The 24,806-nt window shown below is 41.8% G+C and overlaps 1 protein-coding gene across 1 annotated transcript in view; it reads right to left on the bottom strand.

Moving 5' to 3' along the window:
- The window catches only part of LOC120031107 (eukaryotic translation initiation factor 3 subunit E), a 47,557-nt gene extending 23,012 nt beyond the window's left edge, over positions 1-24,545 (bottom strand). The window contains exons 1-7 of the mRNA XM_038976685.1: positions 24,436-24,545; positions 18,423-18,540; positions 18,009-18,126; positions 12,310-12,352; positions 10,666-10,770; positions 3,531-3,656; positions 2,814-2,938 (exon numbers count right to left, since the gene is read on the bottom strand). Of these exons, the coding sequence (XP_038832613.1) occupies positions 2,814-2,938; positions 3,531-3,656; positions 10,666-10,770; positions 12,310-12,352; positions 18,009-18,126; positions 18,423-18,540; positions 24,436-24,525 (725 nt within the window). The 5' untranslated portion in view covers positions 24,526-24,545. The remainder of the gene's footprint in view (positions 1-2,813; positions 2,939-3,530; positions 3,657-10,665; positions 10,771-12,309; positions 12,353-18,008; positions 18,127-18,422; positions 18,541-24,435) is intronic.
- Between the last annotated feature and the right edge of the window lie 261 nt (positions 24,546-24,806).

Genomic DNA, 24,806 nt, shown 5'->3' with positions numbered 1-24,806 from the left:
ATAGTGCATTCTCCGCAGGACATAGGTTTAAGCACTCCCTTTCATTACCCCTGTATAATCGGACTGAAGGAAAGGAAACCCTGGCCTCTGCAGTAGACACAGATCACTGAGCAGGAGATCTGCCCAGTAGCTGAAACCCTATCCTTCAGGGCCTTGTTTTTCAGCCACAGGTCAACTTGCTAAGGGCTGAGCACGAGAGAGGGCCTTGTTAGAAGCCGATTAGAACCCTAGACAACATTCTTACTCTGCAGACAGTGTTTCAAGTCCTTTCCCAACAAGCATCAGTGAAAAAAAAACTTGCACACCCCCCCCATTCCTTGTCAAAAGGAGTGTTAACTGTATAACTTCTCTTCATCCTTATCTGAACAGCTATCATTGACCCCCCCCCCCCATTCCTTGTCAAAAGGAGTGTTAACTGTATAACTTCTCTTCATCCTTATCTGAACAGCTATCATTGACCCCCCCCCATTCCTTGTCAAAAGGAGTGTTAACTGTATAACTTCTCTTCAACCTTATCTGAACAGCTATCATTGACCCCCCCCCCCCATTCCTTGTCAAAAGGAGTGTTAACTGTATAACTTCTCTTCATCCTTATCTGAACAGCTATCATTGACCCCCCCCCCCCATTACTTGTCAAAAGGAGTGTTAACTGTATAACTTCTCTTCAACCTTATCTGAACAGCTATCATTGACCCCCCCCCCCCCATTCCTTGTCAAAAGGAGTGTTAACTGTATAACTTCTCTTCATCCTTATCTGAACAGCTATCATTGACCCCCCCCCCCCATTACTTGTCAAAAGGAGTGTTAACTGTATAACTTCTCTTCAACCTTATCTGAACAGCTATCATTGACCCCCCCCCCCCATTACTTGTCAAAAGGAGTGTTAACTGTATAACTTCTCTTCAACCTTATCTGAACAGCTATCATTGACCCCCCCCCCCCCCCCCATTCCTTGTCAAAAGGAGTGTTAACTGTATAACTTCTCTTCATCCTTATCTGAACAGCTATCATTGACCCCCCCCCCCCACCCCCACCATCGTCCTCCGCCGACCAAATTACATTTCAAAAGAGGAAGTGGGGTTTCCCTGCCACTTCCGACCCCTTCAGCTCTCAGATTAGGACGGAGGAACACATGTTGTTCAGAGCGAGGAGGGAGCGCCGCAGACAGCGGTTTAATTAGTTGTAACAATTAAAGGGACAAGGGGGCCTTTGGCACTTGTGATGTTGCCGTCTGAAATCAGCAGCGAGCAGGCGGGCTAGTCAGTGAGCGATCATCAACCTGGTTAGAGAAGCCCCCTTTCCTCTCCCTTTGCAGTTGTCGGACTCAGTGGCAGACCACAAGCCATGCTCTGTTCCTGATTAACTTACACCTACTCTCTCTCCAGGGGGTCTCCAATAGCAAGCAACCCTGCGTGAGAGTCATGCAGTCATATCTGGGAATAGCTGTGAGGAAAAAAAGATTATGTAACCTTCACCCTACCCCACTTACGGGACCTAATCATTTTGGCATTTGAGGGAACAACAACGTCGCTATACTGGTTGCAGAGGACGCTTCACAAGAATTGAACCAAGAATGAGTTTCAAAATCAAAACGATTTAGACCCCGTGTGTGTGTGCGCGCAAGTGTGTGTGAGTAAAGAGGAGAGGATGGAGATGAGGGGTAGAGGGAGAGAAGTTACAATTTCATTGTCCATCTGAGACTGATTGAATAATGTAAAGCAAGTGAAACTCTGAACCAACTGCGAGGGCTTGGATAGCATTACTAAAGTATTAATTTCCCCCCTTTGCACCTACATCGTAGATCATTGCATGACAATATTCTCACCACGAGCGCCCTTGAACTCAGTAGATGTTTTCAATAACACAAACTAGGAAGGCCTGGTGCAACTTTTGCTGACTGTGGGGTTAACAGAGGTCAAACATTAAACTAAGGCCTAGCCACTGGTCACCAACATTGGCCAAAGGAAGTAATGGTCAAGGGGTGAGGGAATGAGGCCAAGCCTCACTGTGGAATAAGTGGTTTCTTGACTGGGTAATTGCGACACACATACAACTCCCTCAGGTTTGTCCAAAACAGATGCTTTGTGTGAGCTTTTCATGCATAACTATTGGGCAGCCTTTCCTTCATCATCTGAATTAGTTTCTAATTTAAGTAAAACTCAAGAGAACCAGACAACCCTATCTGCTATGGTGGCATGTCATACTTTCAGATGACTACAAAAATTGGTTCAATTACACCAACCGGCAATCAGAATGGGGGGTGTATTATGTGTACATTTTATGCAGTGCATAGTTTGGGATCTGCACTACACATGGATTAACTTGCTGCTTCGAGAGTAAATAGACCACACAAAAACAAAACGGACTGAAACCACTTTAAAAAATACCCAGAGTAGGTTTTTGAAGATGCCCCCTTCCCAAAGTTATTAAGAGTAAATGGCTTCTTTTTCTAAATCAAGTAAGTCTAATAAAAACGAGTCTACTTTCACACATCAAGCAGGGCCTGACCCAGGCGGCTGCCAGCGGAACCACTTTTGGTCTCTCCTGGGCCAGCAGCAAACCCTGGGGCCCAAGGTTCAGCCCTCTACTGAGCCTCTTCTTTAGGGATCATTTCCTTCCACCCCCCACGCCACATTTTAACAATCACCTCTTGGGTCACTCAAGGGTTTAGTGTGGATCAGTGAAGACACTGTGCCTTGGACTGTAGAGATGGCAGCTTCTACAGGCCAATATGTTGAGGGTTAGTCATCAGGTCTAAATACGCCAACAGTGTTTTAATAAAGAACTCCAGTGTGTCAGAAGAAAATACTTACTGGGGTTGATACAGGAAGAGCTCAATGATGTTGTCTCTGCCTTTGGGGTGGTTAAAGAAGACAAAAAGGGACCAGTGGATCAGCCAGGTCCTCTGCTGAAGAGACTGGAGGGGGGAGCTCACCGACTGGACAGGAGAGAGAGATGTCATTATTTACTATTTCTGATTGAGGTGACAACACAGTATACTGTAAGACAATTAAAAAGTACTTTAAGGGGCGGCAGGTAGCCTAGTGGTTAGAGCGTTGGGCCAGTAACTGAAATGTTGCTAGATCGAATCCTCGAGTTGACAAGGTAAAAATCTGTCGTTCTGCCCCTGAACAAGGCAGTCAGTTAAGAACAAATTCTTATTTACAATGACGGCCTAGGAACAGTGTAAGAATTTGTTCTTAACATTTTATTTAACTAGGCAAGTCAGTTAAGTTCTTATTTTTTTATATATATATTTTTAACTTAAGGTCTCTGTTCCTTTCCAAAGTTCTCCTTCCAAGCCAGAGCCCGCACCCTTCCCAGCTATCCATCCAATAAAACATTTTAAAAATCTAACTAGATCCACATAACTGCTCCTCTGGAGTCAAGACTGAAGGGGGGGGGGGGGGGGGGGGGGTGCATCAAGCCGCAAGAGCGCTTTGCTGAAACCCAAAGCGGTCAATAAGGGAGTCGAATCTATGTAAGGGAATCCAAGTGCAGTGTCAAATTCTGAGAAGTGGGGCATTTACGTTGTTATCGATAGTCTCCCTCAGGCGGGTGAGGTCTTCCATCGCAGCCTCCCAGTTCTGCATCAGGATCTCAGAGGCCAGCTTCCCCCACAGGGAGTTCAGGGCGTTCCTGTCTGTGGCCGGGACCTGGGGAAAAACATGTCATACTTGTTAGAACCTGAAGCACACAGCATCACCTCACACTGCAGCATAACTCAACCCACCTGCAAAATGACCAGGCACTGGCAGATCTAATCCTGATAAATGCCTCCGCCTACAAACAGTGTGCTCGCACACAGGCACAGTCAGTGAAGGAGTGGCTGTTGCCACCGCCGCTTGGCTTTGGCAGGCAAAACTGTTCGGTGGAGTTACTTTTATTTATACTGGATAAACTGATTAAATTATGTCATCTTGAGGGAATGGGGCTTGACAGAAAGAGAAATGGATCATGAAAGAATGTTTAGCTTTTTATAAAACCTAATTTGCTGCACTTCGTGATATGGCAACCGCTGCATTGCAGATGTTCCGCGATCCTTTCAGACTACCACCGTAACTAGGAGCACATTTGAAGCACATGTGAGCTTCTCTGTACAATGTGCTAGAGCTAAAACGTTTGGTTACTGTCATTTACTTAATGCTGCAACTCTTAAAAATAATTATAGGGTGGCACACGGCCTTGGGAAGACAAAACACACATTACTAAGGATGCATTTCAGCTTCGGTCCTCCTTTCTAGAGTTAACGGAATGTGTCACTTAATTTAGCTATGCCTAGTTCAAGCTACGACCTTGATGTTGTTATGTTTCTGGGGCAGGGTCAGCAGGTCAAAGTTCAGCTTGTCTGACATCGCCATACCACAATTCTATCTAAAAATAAATGGTTGAAGGTACCTTGACTTCACAACTCCGGTTCCAGAATACACTCCTTTGAAATAACTTTTAGTCCTCATTTGGATAATTAACTTAGCAGTAAAATAGTTGCAATTGGAAAGAACACTGAAGATATACCCGCATATGAGAGTAGATGGAGGGAAGGAGGGTAGGGCACATCTAGCATCGTTGAGGGAAACAACCATCGCTGTTCCTCTGACTCTACATTGACCTTCGGTCAATCCCCTCTTGCTGAAAAGTGTCTGGTCTTCTGCCCCTCTCTGAAGGGATTTAACGAAGTGCGCATGCAGCTACTACTTCTGGTGGTGGTTTTGCACAACGTCAGAGCATTGATCAACAAGGCTACAAGGAGAGGCATGCAGTAGAGGCAGTGTTCTCAAAATGTCTGTCACTTAGAGTTCACCAACAACGGATGTCCTGCTCCAGCCACAGAAACCTAGATGCACTATGACCAGCAACAGCCTGGGTTTCTCAACACCATCTGGGAGGTGTTCATAATTTTCTCCGAGCCAGGGTAATCCGTCTAGTCTAGATTAATGACTGTTTGGATGCTTGATTTGATTGAAAAAGGGGCATCAAAGACAAAATCTGTTAATGCCCTTAGGAAATGTCCCTGATTGGCTTTCAAGCTTTTCAAAACCAGGTAAATTGCTTTTCCGAAGTCTATGCCTGATACATTGCCAGTAGGACACTTAATTTCGGGTTTGCTGTACAAACTGCATGTCTTTGAGAGGAATGTTTCAATAACTTCTACAGCTTTTCAAGCATGTTAAAATATAATTGTGATAATCTACCATTAACACAGAAGGAAAACATCCTGTTGAATCATGCTAGCTATAAAGTCTTAGTACAACTCTTCCATTATCGCAAGCTAAATGCATTGATATGAAATGATGCTAACAAGAAACAGTTGATGGGACAGACATCAAAAGGTCAGGAGATACCATTAAAAAAAAATGTTTAACTAGGGAAGCAAGTTTAGAACAATGACGGCCTACACCGGCCAAACCTGGACCAATTGCACACCTCCCTATGGCTGCTTAATCAAAGCTTGGCCTCCACCCTATGGCTCATGGGAACCTCTGGCCCACAGTAGCTTATGATAACACCAAATGCAGTCAGTGACAAGAGTCAACCTGGAAGTGAGGGCGGTTGTCTGCTGTAAGGCCAAGGAAACCTAAACGCAATCCACCACACCCCTTCTTTCGGGCAGCCAGAGGAGTGGACTGAGACAAATGATCCATGAAACCACAGAAATAAAAATATCAAATTTCAGCTGGGATCTCTTAGCGATTGAGAAAAGCAGATTCAACCTATAGATCTATCTCATATACAATGGATAGGTGCAGTGAGTGTTGTTTTACAGGGTCAGCCATAGCAGTACGGCACCCCTGGAGCAGACTATGGTGCCTTGCTCAAGGGTACAGCTTTTCACCTTGTCAGCTCGCATATTTGAACGAGCGACCTTCCGGTTACTGGCCCATCGCTCTAACCGCTAGGTTACCTGCTAGGCTACATGAAGACTATTAGGCTACACATTAACTTTTAACTTCTGGCTGGGGGGGCAGTATTGAGTAGCTTGGATGAATAAGGTGCCCAGAGTAAACTGCCTGCTACTCGGGCCCAGAAGCTAAGATATGCATATTATTAGTAGATTTGGATAGAAAACACTGAAGTTTCTAAAACTGTTTGAGTGATGTCTGAGTATAACAGAACTCATATGGCAGGCAAAAACCTGACAAAGAAATCCAACAAGGAAGTGGATAATCTGAGGTTTGTAGTTTTTCAACTCTTTGCCTATCCAAGATAGTGTAAATTTGGTCCGATTGCACTTCCTAAGGCTTCCACTAGATGTCAACAGTCTTTAGAACCTTGTTTGAGGCTTCTGTGAAGGGGGAGAGAATGAGAGCCGTTTCAACCAGAGTGCCATGTGCTCACTCAGGCGCGCCCCCGTGAGAGGTAGCAGCGTTCCTTTTAGTTTCTAAAGACAAAGGAATTCTCCGGTTGAAACATTATTGAAGACTTATGTTAAAAACATCCTAAAGATTGATTCTATACATCGTTTGACATGTTTCTACGAACTGTAATGGAACTTTTTGACTTCGTCTGGACCTAGTGCTCGCGCCGCATGAATTTGGATTTGTGAACTAAACGCGAACTAAAAGGTATTTGGACATAAATGATGGACTATATCGAACAAAACAAACATTTATTGTGGAACTGGGATTCCTGGGAGAGCAATCTGATGGAGATCAAAGGTAAGTGAATATTTATAATGCTATTTCTGACTTCTGTTGACTCCACAACATGGCGGGTATCTGAATGGCTTGTTTTTGTGTCTGAGCGCCGTACTCAGATTATTGCACGGTGTGCTTTTTCCCTAAAGTTTTTTTGAAATCTGACAGCGGTTGCATTATGGAGAAGTGGATCTATAATAATTCCATGCATAACACTTGTATCTTTTATTAATGTTTATTATGAGTATTTCTGTAAATTGATGTGGCTCTCTGCAAAATCCCCGGATGTTTTGGAACTTCTGAACATAACGTGCCAATGCAAACAGATTTTCGGATATAAATATGAACTTTATCGAACAAAACATACATGTATTGTGTAACATGAAGTCCTATGAGTGTCATCTGATGAAGATCAAAGGTTAGTGATTCATTTTATCTATATTTCTGCTTTTTGTGACTCCTCTCTTTGGCTGGAAAAGTGGCTGTGTTTTTCTGTGACTAGGTGCTGACCTAACATAATCGTTTGGTGTGCTTTCGTCATAAATCCTTTTTGAAATCGGACACTGTGGTGGGATAAACAACTTTATCTTTAAAATTGTGTAAAAAGCCGTAATAAGTTAAATGAACTGCTACATAAAGATAACTGGTGGAAAATATTTATGGTAGAAAAAAATAAGTGGGGAATGTCAGCGGCAAGATAGTCTTCTAGAGTAAAACACACAAAGAGGAGCAGAAGGCCATCCATCCACTCACAACAGTGGAGTTCTTTGATCATAAAACAACTTGGGATTGCTTTATTAAAGAGACCTCATAAGAAAGATTAGCATTATAACTTAGAAAAGCCAACCACGCTGCCAATTTAAAGGTTGTAGTTTCATCTCTAAACAGGTGCGTTTGTTGTTTTTTCTGTCTTGGAAGTCCCTGTCTGCTAGGTTTAGCAGACCTCCATGTCATTATGGCAGCTTTCTACACACTGCCTGGCATTCACTAGTAGCCACGCAACAATAGTTTCACTACATGGGTTTTTCCAGCAGTTACTGAGTTTCCATTGGTTGGCAAAACGGGGCACATTCACTGACTGACCAGCAACAATAAATTTACTGTGCTGGAGAGCCGTCGGGACACTCAATCTTTATTCGCAACATCCAATACCTGCATTAACTGGTGATATGAATAAGTTGCTCTTTTCGCGCTACGCCACACTGTAACAGAACCCGAGGCCTGGATTTTACAAGCCTGGCTTCCTCTGTTTAATTGACTGGCTTTCCCACGTTCGATGACTTATGGAGCCTCACCTCTACCTTACGGGGGCAGCCTGAGAAAATGGGAGGTCCACAACAATAGGGGGGGGGGGGGGGGGGGGGGGGGAAGAGAAATACGGGGGTTGGTATTAAGTATAAAGACCGACATTTAGGCATTTGTAAAAAAAAGGAACGTGAGCCTTTGGATTGTCAAGAGTAGGCAGCAGCTATCTGGTAAAACTGCCTGCCCTGGCTGGAGGAGGAGGGGGGGGGAACATAACTGAGCAATTTGGGTTTATTTAGACTGAGCTAAAAACCATAAACAACTGTGCGGAGAGGGAGCGCATCAATTGCATGCTTTTGATGTGGGTTTTGCTCATGTTCGATCAAGAGCCACCATCATCTGGTCTTCAATGTCTCTCGCTAGCATACTTAAATGGGAGTGCATCACATAGAATCAATCAAATGAAATGAAGAGCCCAACTGCTTTGGGTTAAGAGGCTGTTTACAGAGAATAGGGCTCGTTGCTAAGTCTCTGCAAAGCCTGTTTTTCAGGAGAGGCCACGAGCATCACCAATGTGCATGACTAGTCACAGACATCTTCACAACAGAGGGAGCGTATCAAATGTCAATTCAAATGGGATCAAATTGGTTGTAATGCTTGTCATTCTGATGAACATGTAAAACTTTGATTTTATTATTTCGAGACTGGCTTTGGCACAAGTCTGCTATACCGCAGAGCTCAAAAGAGGACAGATGCTAACAAAACAAACAATTGAATAAGACTTGGAAAACACTGGTTGTGCTTGTTTGGTGGGAGGAATTACAGGACACTGATAGTGGAGAGGAAATAGTAAACAGTGGCTTTTGAGTAACAATGGCGAAATCTACCACCAAAATCATAGGCGCGTTTGTTAATCACATTTGCAAACAACTTTCCCAAAAAGAAACAGACTTCTGAAAGGAGGCACACAATAGTAGAAGTGGTGCATGGTCAGGGTGACCATAGAAAAATAAACACACCTCAAACCAAAACCACTTACACTGAGTCTGGTGCTACTACAGTAGAAATTAACCTCATTGGCCAACAGATTATTTTTGTTTGGAAATTAGGTTTGACGCCGAGGCTCTCTGAAGACTGAACTCTTTAAAGTCAACGATAGCACAAAAAGGTCAGCCAAGCATTCAGACCCACCTTACAAGCCACTGGTCCTGGAGAGTGACTTACAAAAAGGCAGCATTGAAGATCTGGTGGCACCTTCCACTGAGGTCACAGGCTGTCCATTCCCAGGACTTATCTAGTGTTACACCACTCTATTGTGACACAAAACACTTTTCTAGCCTCCCCTCAGTCAGGTTACCACCCCTCTAGGCCTAAAAGGTTTCCAACTCTATATACAGCAGTGCACACAGTCCTACTGCACCTTGGCCATTCTCTGTGTAGTTCATCTTTCACTGATTTCTGAGGGCAGCGGGAGAGAAGCCACAAACACAAGAGCAATGATCCCTTTGTTTATAGAGGAAATAAGAAGTACGCATGTGTAACGAGAATACTGCCAGTACTTTCAGTGAACTGTAATTACCCCCCCGCCCCAACCCTCTTTGGTATTATCTGATTTCCAAAGTATTTCACTGCTGAAAATGATTTAATCCAAGCCCTCCTCCATGACTCTCGAATGTTAGCCGTACAGGCCGAGAAACAGAATGGAATAATTTGCAACATTCAAAACTAGGGATGTTAAATGGTTAACCGAAAATATGTGACCGGTCAAGCTTAGTCTGTGAAATTGCATAATTTAGTGGAATTAAAATGGCAACAACTTAAAACGTACATCCCTAATTTGATTAATTCAAACAAGATAGGACTAAATGAACGGACTTTGCAAATGTATAGCCTAAGTGGTTGGCTAGTTCTTTGTTTAGTAAACCTGTTCTCTCAGTGACAGTCAATTCTTTATTTGAGTGCGTATGACTTTCTCTAAGACCACCAGAACATGTTACGTAACTCATAAGCACTCTGCCTGACAAGGAGCTATCTGGCTTCAAATCAATAAGTCGTCCACCGCAGCACCCCCCCCCCCCACGAGATGACTAAAGACAGATTATGAAGTCTGCTGCTGAACACTTGGCACAGTAAAAAAAAACATTTTTATTTAATCCTACCCTTGTCCTTCAATATCAGCTCATCCTAATACTGAAGATGTGTGGAGAATTGAATGGAGAGAATGACGGCAGCTTTTCACATGCAATTACTGAGGGTGTTCCTTCCTCTTGTGCTAGCCCTTTGAAAAATTAAAGAACCCTGGCCAAACAACCGAGCAGTGAAGTAGGAAAATCCATTTTTCATAAAACGCATTGAGCCAAAAAAGTATACATCAACGAAAAGTGTCTAATTCTAAAAAAAAATATGTTAAGTGGATGTATACTGCTCATAATTGATGGGGTTTGGCACTGTGCACTGCTGGAAAAATCACATAACGACAGAGATTAATGCACAAAATGGGAGTCGTTCCTGAGAAACTAATACTTCTTAATGAAGCTTCAATCATTGTCTAACTGTTTGCCCTTAAAGAGCTTGCTAATATAAAGCACTGCCCAATAGTGTCAACTTTTGAGTGGTCCAGTTTTCATTCTGAAAACTACTGATGAAGTTGCAAGGGTACAAATCCATAATAATCTAAAAAAAAATAAGTATCTAGATCTATTAACTTGCTGTGAACATCTAGTATCCAAGGTTGCCAGTTTGATATTTGATAAGAGTACACTGAAATGAGGGCTACTTGACTTACCAGGACACGGAAGAAGTAGAGGTACTCGGCTGCCCCTGAGTAGTTTCCACACTCGTACTGGAACTTGGCATATCTGTACAGAGTGTCCAGGTACTCCTGACGGAACTGGAAGAGAAAAAGGCTGATCAATGGTTTCGCTCGATAACTATTCAGAGCATAGACACAAGCAATTATTTATTTGATGACAATATTGTCAGCTTTCTCACAAGCCTCATGTAAGATTATGGTCCTAGATGAGAGCCATGGTGTTATATCCAGTCAATGCCAGACCACGCCAGAGTGGCTGGAGTAAGGAGGGCAATTCTAGAATAATCTTCGATTTCAGAGCCCATTCTGTTTGATTACCATCACTGATCAATGGGGTCAGCAGGTAGCCTAGCAGTTTGTATTTATTATGGATCCCCATTAGCTTCTGCCTAGACCAGTTACAGAAGTGGGAGTTGCCGGTCCGAATCCCTGCTCAGATGGGAAAATACGGTGAGGAGTGCGCGGTCAACCAGAGGTTTGCTGGTATGATCCTAGATACCGTTGCCTGCTGTAGTGCCCTTGAGCAATTTAAGTATGGAATTGTATGTACAAGTAGCTCCATGTCAACATCCCATACGGAATGCTACATTACCACATGTAGGTCAACTTACTTTGACATGTACGTTGTCACCTGTGGCTATTCGGGAAAAGCCTTCAACAACCGACCTGAGCCCTATACTACGAACAAGGTATGAGGAGTCAACTTTGGTCTGACTTCAACTTGGGATAACTGGTGTGTTCCAGTTCAAGCCAATATCCAGCAACTTCGCACAGCCATTGAATTAGAGTGGGACAACACTCCCCTACCCAAGGTATCTGTGACCAACAGGTGCATATCTGTACTCCCAGTCAATGAAATCCATAGATTAGGACCTCATTTATTTTATTCAATGTACTTATTTCCTTATATGAACTAACTCAGTAAAATATTTTAAAATGTTGCATGTTGTGTTTATTTATGTTCAGTACACACAACTGTAGTAATGATAAATGACCGTTGGGTGGTGGGGGCAGGGGAACAGTATGTTGGGAAATGTAGGGGGCGCAGAAGGGGGGGAGATTAGTGAATGAAACAGTAAAAACAATAACTGTCCATTTTGGGGGTGGAATCTCTCTGAATGGAGCCCTAAACTGTACACTCCTGCTAAATCACAGCACGCTGACGTCAGTTTGGGAACTGAGTCCAGTCTCACAGATGCAGTGTGGCTTTGACAGGCAGTGGTTGCTAGCCGCTGCGATGCGGAGGGAGACCGCCCTTTCCCACAGCCGAGTGGCCTACGGGCTGTGGAGGTGCACTGAGGACAGGGTGCAGGTCAGCGGGATGCCAGGGGAGGGGGGTGTATAAAGTGTCACCCCAAATGTAGACTCCCAGGCATTCTTGCGGCCAGACCCATGTGTCCCGAGCTGTTCCATCTATTCTTAACAATTCACCACAGACTGTAAAATGTCCACAGAATTTTCTGCAAGCCGTAAAACCCCCAAAAATGAGTTACGGTTTTGGGAAGTCATTACATGTCTCCCTTCTTGGGCCCCCCGTTCCCTAAACAGCGGGTTCACACAGGAGTCATGGGAAATGCAGCTTAGAAGTGAGACGTCAGCAAAGCGTTCCAAACTTACGCTGTGTTTCTCCGCCAGATAGTTAAAAAGGGCCTGTCCATCCCTGAAAGAGAGAAAGAGAGTCACAGTTAGTGGCCTTGTTTCGTTAAAGTAACCAATTGGTAGATGCAGGTTAAGTGTTGAGCCCCACTCAGGTGTAATTTTTCAATTTCTGGAACTCTAGAACTGCTACAGTCCTGGCAAATCAAGGGACTTTACATTTTCAAAACAGTTTGAGCTGCTCCCTTGTACTTCAAGAGTCTGACAGGCAGCAAAAGCACTTTTATTGTGTGTGAACATTCACAGGCTGTTTACAACATTCATCTTCAACACTGACGCCATTAAACTGTCAAGAGGGGGGGGATCAATCTCACTTTACAATTGCAGCTTTGGAATTGCAGCCTTAGATTAGTCGCTTGCCAAATAAATATTTTTTATGTCATAAAATGAAAACGGCATCCATGTCAACAGAGGCATAAAAAAAATATACTCTACATGACCATAAGTATGTGGACGCCTGCTCGACGAACATCTCATTCCAAAGTCAAGAGCATATATGGAGTTTGTCCCCCCTTTGCTGCAATAACAGCCTCGACTCTTCTGGGAAGGCTTTCCACTAGACGTTGGAACATTGCTGCGGGGACTTGCTTCCATTCAGCCACGAGCATTAGTGAGGTCGGGCACTGATGTTGGGCGAATAGGCCAAGTTCGCAGTTGGCTTTCCAATTCATCCGAAAGGTTTGTGTAGGCCAGTCAAATTCTTCCCACCAATCGACAAGTCCAACTGACTTGTTGGAAAGGTGGCATCCTATGATGGTGCCACGTTGAAAGTCAGAGCTCTTTAGTAAGGCCATTCTACTGCCAATGTTTGTCTATGGAGATTGCATGGGAGTGTGCTCTCAATATTATACACCTGTAAGCAACAGGTATGGCTGAACTAACCAAATCCAGTAATTTGAAGGGGTGCACAACATACCTTGTTTACATATTTGCAAAAATGTCTAAACCTATTTGTTTTAATTTGAATACATTTGCAAACATGTCTAAACCTGTTTTCGCTGCGTCATTATGAGGCATCTTAGAATTAGGCTGTAATGAAACAAAACGTGGAAAAAGTCATGGGGTCTGAATACTTATGTAAATAAGATATTTTTGTTTTAATTTGAATACAAGTATTCAGAACCTTTACTATGAAACTCAGAACTGAGCTCAGGTGTATCCTGTTTCCATTGATCATCCTTGAGCTGTTTCTACAACTTGATTGAAGTCCACATGTGGTAAAATCAATTGATTGGACATGATTTGAAAAAGCACACACCTGTCTATACAAAGGTCAAACAGTTGACAGTGCAAGTCAGAGCATAAACCATGCCATGAGGTCGAAGGAATTGTCCGTAATGCTCAGAGACAGGATTGTGCCGAGGCACAGATCTGGGGAAGGTTAAAAAAGAAAAGAAAAAAAGGTCTGCTACATTGAAGATCCCCAAGAAGAATGGCCTCCATTCATGAAAGGAAGAAAATTGGATCCAACCAAGATTCTTCCTAGAGCTGGCTGCCCATTCAAACTGAGCAATCGGGGTAGAAGGGCCTTGGTCAGGGAGGTGACCAAGATCCCAATGGTCACTGACAGAGCGCCAGAGTTCCTCTGTGGAGATGGGAGAATCTTCCAGAAGGACAACCATCTCTGCAGCACTCCACCAATCACGCCTTTATGGTAGAGTGCCCAGATGGAAGCCACTCCTGAGTAAAAGGCACATGACAGCCCGCTTGGAGTTTGCCAAAAGGCACCTAAAGACTGACCATGAGAAACAAGATTCTCTGGTCTGATGAAACCAAGATTTAACTCTTTGGCCTGAATGCCAAGCGTCATGTCTGGAGGAAACTTGGCACCATCCCTACGGTAAGGCACGGTGGTGGAAGCATCATGCTGTGGGGGTGTTTTTCAGCGGCAGGGACTGGCCTTTTTTTCAACAAAGTAAAGGGTCTGAATACTTATGTAAATGTGATTTGTTTTTTTGCAAAAAATTCTAAAAACCTGTTTTTGCTTTGTCATTATGGGGGTAGTGTGGATTGAGGGTAAAAAATACAATTCATTTTAGAATAAGGCTGCAACAGAATGTGGAATAAGTCAAGTGGTCTGAATACTTTCCGATTGCACTGTATAGTGCATGTTTTACTGAAAGTGTTGGTGCTTGCGGTTTAATGGCGTGTAAGGCTAAATAACTGCCTCCAATTGGTCAGTCCATTCTGAATTTGTGATAAATCTGTTGCGATTTTGGCAGGGAATATAGATTGCCTACATACTTTTTATTTATATCTTTAGTTTTTAATGAGACTGTCATTTCAGTAACCAAGAGCTTGTGTGCGCGGCATGCACACGTGTAGAGAGCCAGAATGGAAATGAGTGAGACGATATAACGATGGGAGAAGTTGAGAATTCTGTGGTTACTGCAGATCTAGTCGCTCAGTTAATTTCTGGATGAGAGTTGCTAAATTAAGATAAACACATGAACTAGAGTCAATGTGAATAAACGGTGGTCTTCGGGGTAACATTTCACTTGTCTTTCTTTTCAGTTTTTCGGGAAACAGTTAAATGTCTCCATGTACGCTATATATGTAGTTTTGTCCACCTTCACAATAAATACAGGTCTAAAAAAACAATTAAAATTAGGTCTAATTCAGAAGAACAGAATAGCATACTCTGAGTTGTCCTAATGTTAGGTACAGATATGGCTATGCCATATGGCTGTGAATTCCACGGCATTATTTTATAGTATGAGGAATACAATTAAAAAATAGAAAGGATATTTTCTGCAAACGATTTGAGGGAGTGCGCACATGCGGCTAGTCGGTATTGAGCGGTTAACAAAGAAACAGATAATCCTATATACTTAGTTATTTATGTAACTTTAGTTGTGACACACACGGGGATTTGTAATGCATTCTAAGGCTGCATGACGTGACTTGATGACTTGAAAAAAGTTGCATGAACGGTATGAGCTCTGCTTAGTTTTTTTGTGTATGCTCGACACACTTCAGTCTCTCATTAACAATTGGACAAGCACTTAATAATGCCTCGAATTTCCCGGCGGCATCCCATTTGTGCGGCCGTTATGCCCCCTAAAAAAAGTCATGCATTTAGCGGCCATTGTGCAAGCGCCTCTCGTCTTTCTTACAGGATACAAGTTTAGACCGACACGTCGGGGACTGCACGTGTCCTTATCCAATTCCGAGGTGCATATTGAAGATGTTGGAAGGACTGTCCACATTTACTTTGTCAGCCAACAAGATGAGTAGGCCTAACGAACAAACAGCAAAAGCTCTAACCTATGTCAATCTACTATCCCCCAAGGACAAAAAACATTGCCTCTTCTATTCTGTGCTAAAAATAAATATTCCTAACATAGTCTGGGACAGTTGTGGGACGCGATGGATCCCAAATGAATACAACCACTGGCACCCCAAAAACCTTTTTATTTTTACGCAAGAAGGCTGACACAAAAGATCAGAATATTTAGCTTAGACTGCTAATAAAGGATTAGGCTATTTTGTCACATTAAAAAGCACAGCAATGCGCACACGGCAGTAGGCGATAAGCGCTAATGTTCCATTAACAACATTACCAAGTGACCGTAACTGCGATTACGCATGTAATGCTTTTATTTATTTTTTAAGTTAATTTTTAATGGTGAAAATTATCTTCCTCACCTTAACTCACTCGCTGCATATGTATGCCAGTTAGGCTCTAAACCGGTTGTAAAGCATATTAATGTGCTTAATTTTAAGTTATCTTTAGTTATGATAAAAACCTTATCAAAACATAGGCCTATGGGCTAGGCTACATGAGGTGTGCGACTAGGATTTGAAAAAAGTCCAACAAAAGAAAGCATGCATTGTTTCATGCCTTACCCAGGGCATCATTCGCAAGTGATTGGTGAAAATATTAACCCATCATACTATTCTTGATTTAATGGTGTATTTACATATAAATTACTTGCTTAGTTAAATAAAGGTTAATTAAAAAATAAGGTGTGAAATTTGTTTTGACTTAGGTGTGTGATTATCATCCATTCTGTCTCGAAACAGGCAGGATAAAAATGTTCAAAAACATCTCATCTATGCCATTAAATAGCGAATGGAGGACGCTTTTCCCGTGGTTCACTTTCATCCCAGCCAGGCAGGCTATACTCCTGTTGTAAATCGAATAAATGTGCTTATTAGGAAAGTTGTGTAGGCTGTTGTGTAGGCTTGTGTAGAGTTAGCCTATAGAAAGCTGATGGGAATCTTTTTTATTTTAATTGAGCCCATCACCATCCTCACACAATTGCATAGCCTAAAGAAATGTTGCCCAACATCAGCTCTCATTAAGTGTTTGATTAGATTTGCATTGATGTAAGAGTGATTAGAGGGGCAATAGAATGCTGAGTACCAGGCAATTAGCAAGTTTGGTAGGCTACTAATGACCATCAGCAGAATCAGCACTTGGAGAAGCGTAACTACCATGACTAAGCAGTCAGGTGGAATTTGACTGCCTTCATGACCACCGGTGTGGTGGTTATATGGTCACCGTAACAGCCAGTCTTCACCAAGACCTGCCCCAGGTTCTCCCATCCACAACTGCCTTTCAAGCCACAGTCCCCACAGGAACAACGGCAAGATAATCCACATATCCAAATGTAAAGGTCGACATTGCGCCTTGAATACCCCTTCAAAAAAGGTAGACAGCATTGCATTACTACCACCACCACCACCTTCTGCACCAAAAATTGCAAAGAAGCTATGGAAGTTGACAAACTCAAGATCCATAGAATTGTTTAATTTACTCAACCTATGAACATGGATCAGAAACACTGCAAAAATAATCCAGAAAGTGAACGACAATTTTAAGCATTTATTGGCTAGGCCTAAGCTATATTGAATTTGATATTTGCGCAGTACGCTAAAATTGACGTGGCTTGTCCTTTTGGTTTTGTGAAGAGTTTTTTGGTGACCCGGGACATGTCTTGTACTGTTTTACAAATCCAATGGTATCAAAACGAATCCCCGCATAACAAGAGAAACATGATCCTGCCCATGAAGAGAGATTAATCAAACAGAAATCTGAATAGAAAATAGCAGCACAACAGACTGCACTCCAAAAAGTTAAGTCACATTCACAAGGCTTCAAAACTCCCATTACAATGGCATAATGGTCAGTATAAAATGCCTGCTTTGATAAACGTGTTTTAAACCCAAACCTTTAACAAAGAATTCTAGATTGGCAAGTGGATGTGTCCTTTGATGAACTGAACTCAATCCTGCCAAGAAGCCAAGTAAAGAATGAGGACTTGAGTTTAACCAAACTATTTTAAAATCACGGCAAAGTCAGCACAGACCAAATGTCCTTAACGTTCACCGCAGCATTGTGCATCAGTCTCCTCGTCTGCGTTTGCTGAGTCTGAGTCTGCAAGATGTAACCCTAAAGCCACTCTAGGGAAATAATTGTATCCAAAATGTAGGCATAGCAATTTATTTTATTACCATCTCAATTAAATGCCACTTGAACTTCATTCCTTAAGATTCTCTAACTATGCAGGCTTAAGACAGAAAAAAACCTACTCTGGTACGTCAAGAATTGCAAAACAAAAATATGGCATTGTTAATGACGGACCATCTATAAAATGCAAATGACAACTCCTAAACCATCCATCAGTCAAGTGGTGGAGGAGGTTCTAACTCACCTGGTTGACTGCATCTGTTTGGTGGTCTCTGGGTCCTCAAACATCTTCACAATAGGCTCTGTCTCACCCTGCAGCTGCTTCAGCTGAGCCACCACAGTGATCCTCTTCTCCTTTAGGGCTTCACATGGACATAGAGAAACCATTAGAGGCTTTGACCAAGGCAATACCCAGGAAAATACCATTACATGAAACATTAAAGATGACAGTTGATACTAGATTTTGGGACAGTGAGTATTGTATTAGTCATGACTGTAAAATGTGAGGGGAATGGTGTGCAATCAGTTCTGCCGCCATCTTGTGATTGTTCCATCAATAAGTGTAAACAATACTGAACCATGCGTAACCCATATCACTGTACAGGTTTCTTTAACAAACATTTTAGGAGGTAGACCAAGCAGTGTGCAGTCTACTTACTGGCGGGGATCTCTTTCTCAGGGAAGAGATTTTTGTGAACATCCATGGCGAAGTCCACCATGTTGGTCTCGCTAAGGAGATCCAATTTTCCATGAAGCAGTTCTTTCTCATTGTAGATCTGAAAGTGTAAATGGTTAAAAGGGTGGGAAATTGGGTTCTTTTGGAATATACAGTTTCAAATCCTTAACTTTGACGACCCAGTTTAAGAGAACTGCGGACAACGACATAGGTATGAAGGTCAGCTTCTAACCTGACTAATGAAGTTAGAAAACATGTTTAGCTGTAATGGAGGCCTGGTTGTTAACTTCTTGTCAATAGGGGGGCGCTGTTTTCACTTTGGAAAAAATCGTGCCCAAATGAAACAGCCTCGTACTCTTTTCTAGATCATACAATATGCATATTATTATTACTATTGGATAGAAAACACTCTCAAGTTTCTAAAACTGTTTGAATTATGTCTGTGAGTAAAACAGAACTCATTTTGCAGCAAACTTCCATGCAGGAAGTGAAAAATCTGAAAACGAGGCTCTGTTTCAGGGCCTGCCTATTCAATTGCCTTATATTTATCGATATGCATGCACTTCATACGCCTTCCACTAGATGTCAACAGGCAGTGGAAGGTGAATGGGGTGTCTAGCTTGATCTGAGGCCGAACAAGAGCTTTTGGAGTGGCAGGTCAGGAATTTTCTTTGTCTACCAAGGTGCGCCGCGGAGCTCGACATTGGCTTCTGAAAAGCGTTACGTATACACGGCGAATATCTCCGGCTCTGATTTTATTTGATACATGTGATAATAACATCATAAAGTAGGTTTTTTCAACGAAGTTTTATCCGTTTATTTAACGTTTATTGGGTCTTTTGGAATTTTCCGTTCTTTGCGCCAAGAGTTGATGGGCATGTTCGCGCCACATGGCTAGCCAAGGTTGCTAATTCGACAGAAGAAATGGACATTCTAAAACCAAACAACAATTTATTCTGGACCAAGGACTCCTTGTACAACATTCTGATGGAAGCTCAACAAAAGTAAGAAAACATGTATGATGTTATTTCGTATTTCTGTGTAAAATGTTGAGTCCTATTCTCCGCCGTTTTGGTGAGCGCTGTCTCGCAATAACGCAAGCTGTATGTTATGGTAAAGTTATTTTTAAAAATCTAACACAGCGGTTGCATTAAGAACCAGTGTATCTTTCATTTGCCATACAACAAGTATTTTTATGTAAAGTTTATGATGAGTTCTTTGGTCAGATTATGTGAGTGTCCAAAATATCTCTGGAGATTCTGGTGAATCGATGCTACGTATTCACAATGTATAATCAGGATTTGTAGCTCTAAATATGCACATTTTCGAACAAAACATAAGTGTATTGTATAACATGATGTTATAAGACGAATGAATCTGATGAATTTGTTCAAGGTTAGTGATTAATTTTATATCTTTTGCTGGTTTTTGCGAAAGCTACCTTTTGCGGTGAATAAATGCGTTTGTGTGTTTGGCTATTGTGGTAAGCTAATATAATTCCACCATGTGTTTTCGCTGTAAAACACTTAAAAAAATCGGAAATATTGGCTGGATTCACAAGCTGTTTATCTTTCATTTGCTGTATTGGACTTGTGATTTCATGAAAATTATATTATATGATATCCCTGTCCCGTTAGGCTAGGCTATGCTAGTCAGCTATTTTGATGAGGATCCCGGATCCGGGAGAGAGAAGTGGTAGAGGTTAACGTCGCCCAGCAGAGGGCAATGCCGCCCTCATTTTGACAATTCCTGCCCTAGAGCGTAAATGCTTGTTTTGGTTACACCGTCGAAGAATGATGCAAGCTACGTGTACATATTCACGAATTGGAGCTGGAAAAGAACACGGTGGTGATTTCCATGTGGAATGGAGAAACATTAACAAATACAGAACTGACAACTGCTAGTGTAGCTAGCTAGCATGCTAACCTTAGCTAGACATCGTGTTAATCTTATCAGGCTAGCTAACGTTCTGTTGCTAGATTAATTTTTTTTATTTAAAAAAATTAATATTGTATTCAAAAGAATAGCCAGCTGGCTAGGCTGAAAACCTCATCACAGATGGAAACCAGTATCTTTGACTTCACCATCAATTGTTATTCTCTTCGCATCTTCCACAAGACACTTATTTATTTTTCTTTTTTTTTCTTTACATTACACCGCACATGGTGCGACTTTGGGTAGGTTGGTTGCGGTACAGCAATGCAGTCATCACATGGTTCTCACAGGGAAAGTGAAATGAAAGGCAACAATGACTTCGCAAATGACACTAAACACCAAAACAAATGTAACAGCATAACAAAACAGATACAAGTGCCTTGAATTATATTTTGCAGGTGCCTGTTCATTATAGGATAGACACTTGTAGTTTAGCTGCACCAATCAAAGTGGTGAAGCAATACTTTAGTGGTAAAAACCATTCCTCTTGGGAGCAGGGTTGTAAAATTCAATCATATCACACATTTATAAAATGGTCATATACATTTTGGGGGAATACAGACCAGCATAAATTACCCAACAAGTTTGCACCCCTTATTTTAATTTGCTCCATCTCTTATGCAGCCAAGTGTATGCTACTTCAAAAAGCATTTTGCTCAGTTGCAACTTGCGAAGAGTAAGAACTTTGCAGGTGTTTCTGATTAATAAAAACAATGCCATGCTGGTGGGTGGTAACATTCAAATAAATCCAAGGACCCGAAAAGAAAAAGGACTGAATTTAGCACGTCATATCATAGGGGAAACAGAAAAAAATCCTAAATCACCCCACTTCGGATTTCCCACTTCAAGCCCAAATACATCATACTTTGACTAAAAACGATAACTTAAGAGCCGTCCACACCAAGGACCAGATTTATATAATTCTTTATGTTTCAAATTAACAGGAGAGTTTACACAATAACGACAAAAAGAGCGGAGAATGATAACGAGAGCTATCGTCTGGATCACTTTCAGAGCGATTTTTTTCCCTGTCCCTCCAACGATAAAACAATGACAACCAATCAAAAAAAGTGTTCTATTGAAGTGTTCTTGGTTCTAGCTGCGCGAGGCTGCCCGGAGAGGAGATATAACTGAGCATGTGTCAGCATATTTTTCTGGCCACATTAATTGCAGTAAAACTTGGGAGAACGATGAGCCACGGCAAACAGAAGGCCATATTTTCCGATGGCAATCCCATCTTAACGCCGATACATCCTGACAAAATACACATTTTGACTGTCCTGCTAGTATGCCTTTCTGGACCTTGTAAACTCAAGCCCCCCCCCCCCCAAGAATTTCACTGTACCCTGCAATTACATGTGCAAGCCTGTGCACGTGACTAATAAACTCATCTAATAGTAGGCAAATGAATGAGGAGTTGCATTCGTTTCTATCTTAAGCTACACATCTCGTCTGTCTTCACGGTCCTCTTTGCACAACTACGCACCTGGCCTCTCAGCTACAGCTAATCCCTTAGCTCTTGGAGTCCCAGGAAAAGCTAGACAACAAGCTATTGTAGTATACTTAATTTGAGCATTTTATTTACTACTAGCTTATCTAGGAGTGATTCCAGCTTGCACTTGCTTGCTGAATGTAGAATAGGGAAGTTTGAAAGGAGAAAGAGAGAGTGTGAGTGACGGCCTGCTGATGTACCTTTCTGGACCTTTAAGTTCCAACTTTGGGATTTTGGCTGGTGAAAACCATTGTTGTCTGTGTCCAGTATGAAGGAACCATGCTAGATACCCATAGACTTCAAGTCATTGCACTAACGCTAGTTTGCAATTGCGCTAGCAACTTCCTCCAATCAAAAAATGATATCCACGAGTTTCTGACTCTGGGGAAGTAGGTAAAGGACATTGCCAAAATCCTGAAGTATTCCTTTAAACTGCGGAGAACAAACCCATAAATGATCCAAAAGGTTGCATAATCAGGCCTAGGCTGTACGCAGTTATTTTGTCATGAAGTATTCAAAACAGTATGTTTGAGTGGTTATTCAAATTAGCCTACATCATTGCAGTTTACAGCCCTAGACAATTGTGAATTCACTTGATAATAATACATTCCACTGTGTTGTTGTAGCCTAGGTAGAATAATTGTATTTTCAAAAAAAAAAAAGTAGGCCTAAGCCTGGTTGAATGCACAGATCAGATTTTTCTGAGAAAAACTAGTTCATTGCATCCGCTGTGGAGCTCCGTTTCATAAAATTACCAAACGTCATAGCTGCTAGCCGTAGGTTTGAAGTAATCATGGGGGAAAAACAGGCCTTATTTTAGGGCATTTTTCACCCTAGCAGCTACTATTAGTTCTATTGAGCACCGTGGCACCAACTCGCCTTCCGAACGTTCTATTCCCAGCCTATTGTTCTACGTCACAATGCCTGCTTTGCTATTGTTGGCAATGAGACCTGCCCACGTCGCTGTAGTTTAAATGTAAACATAAAAAGATTACTCATGGAACTGAGGTCGTCCCATTGTTTCCTGAAGGGAAATAGGTATGTCTGTTTATTTAGCCAAATATCTCACAACGTGTATATTTTGATTTTACAAATTGTACACCATTTTAAACATGAGAATCTCTCCTTTCTAATTATGTACGGCTGGGCACCGTACTCTGCCATCATCGATCGCTAGAACAGAAATAGCCATTTCTTTCTTACTTCCTCGTTATGTGTTGTGATTGTTTTCTCTATCTTCTTGCCCTTTGTGCTGTTGTCTGTGCCCAATAATGTTTGTACCATGTTGTGTTGTCATGTGTTGGTATGTCGTCATCTCAGGTCTCTCTATGGTGGTGTTGTCTCTTGTCGTGATGTGTTTTAGCCCTATAATTATATATTTTTTATTTTGAATCCCAGATCCTGCAGGAGGCCTTTTGCCTTTGGTATGCCATCATTGTAAATAAGATTGTTCTTAACGGACTTGCCTAATTAAATAAAAGGTTAAATAAAATAGAAAATGCAGACATAAGCACACTTGGCACCATCCAGGTGCTGATGTTTACTTTCTACACAAGTTCTTTTTCAGTTTAGTCTTAAGAACAGACTGTAGTAGTAAAATAAAAAGGGAATTCACATTTTTTGGTGACATTTAGGCAAAGGCAAAATGGAATTCTAAGCGTCACTCGAGTCAAAAACGTTCGATTCCATTTATTTGCTATGGACTCACGCTGGTGTTCCAGTTTAGCCAACGTTCTTTTGCCTTTTTTCAGCCTTGGGTGAATTTTGACTCGTTCTATTTTCCAGCCTACCGCTGGTGTGGATGCTCGCCAAGGTTTCGAGTTGTGTATAATTTTTTTTGTTATGGTCCTTGGTGTGGATGGCCCTTTATTAACTTCAATCGTTGTGCAACGTCACGGGTAAGCGCTGGGCATCGTGAATTTATGTTATTACCTTGTGGTAACGTTACTTTAAATGCATATCTAGTGTTTATAGTTAACTAGTCATCAACCTTTCTAGGTAGCTAACTAACAACAATAACAGTTAACGTTACCTAGTTGACAAGGACACACTATTGTTAAATACATCGAGACGAGGATCTCGCTAGCATATAGGAGTCATGTTAACAAGATCTGCAGATAGCAATGTTGAAAAATAAAAGCTCAACGCACGTAGCAAATGTTTGTTCACTAGGCTAGCCAGATAAGTAACGTTAGCATAATTAAATTAGTAGCAGCCGCCAGAGCCGGTAAACGTTAGTTAGCTAACTACTGTTACCCTAGGTTTAAAAAATAAAGTTAGCTAACGTTAGCAAGTGTGCTGAAGTTAAGGTTATACAATACTTTAATATACATCAAAGTATACATCAATACTTTAATATACACCAATATAACTAGCTAACAGACGAAGCATGTGCTAGCTAGCAAGCTAGTTCAGCTGTCTGTGCTGTTGGCCCTGAAACAGCGCGAGGCCCAAAATTCATGCGCGACTCTTTCACGCACGTGGCGTTTACATTATTTACATGGGTTATTTACACACTTCTACCGAAAAAAGATTGTAGGTACAACTTAACATAACACACGCATTTACCTCTTTGACAGAAAGGAATTCCAGCAAAGGAAAGACGAGATGTCGGTCCAAAAAATGGGCAATTTTGGTGGTAAGGTCGTACTCCGCCATTTTCACCGCGAGAGAGGAGGAAGTAGACGCGAGAACGTGTTACGTAATTTGACCAATCAACGTCACTTTCAGCATCAGTACCTGCACGGATTGGCCATATTGATTATAAACTATTATTAACTACTATTTTAATGAGCATAACGACGATAATGACCATTTCTAATTATACTGTACATTATTTTAACTGGCTGTTCCAACAAAGCGAATTGGAGGCACATTGTAGCATTCAAGATTAATTGTAGCGTTCAAGATTCATATTCAAGACGTTCTTTTTTTCTCAA

This window comes from Salvelinus namaycush, chromosome 37, assembly GCF_016432855.1.
Source record: "Salvelinus namaycush isolate Seneca chromosome 37, SaNama_1.0, whole genome shotgun sequence".
Lineage (NCBI taxonomy): Eukaryota > Metazoa > Chordata > Actinopteri > Salmoniformes > Salmonidae > Salvelinus > Salvelinus namaycush.
Note: the sequence above shows the minus strand (reverse complement) of the source record. Positions and strands in the feature narration are given on the sequence as shown.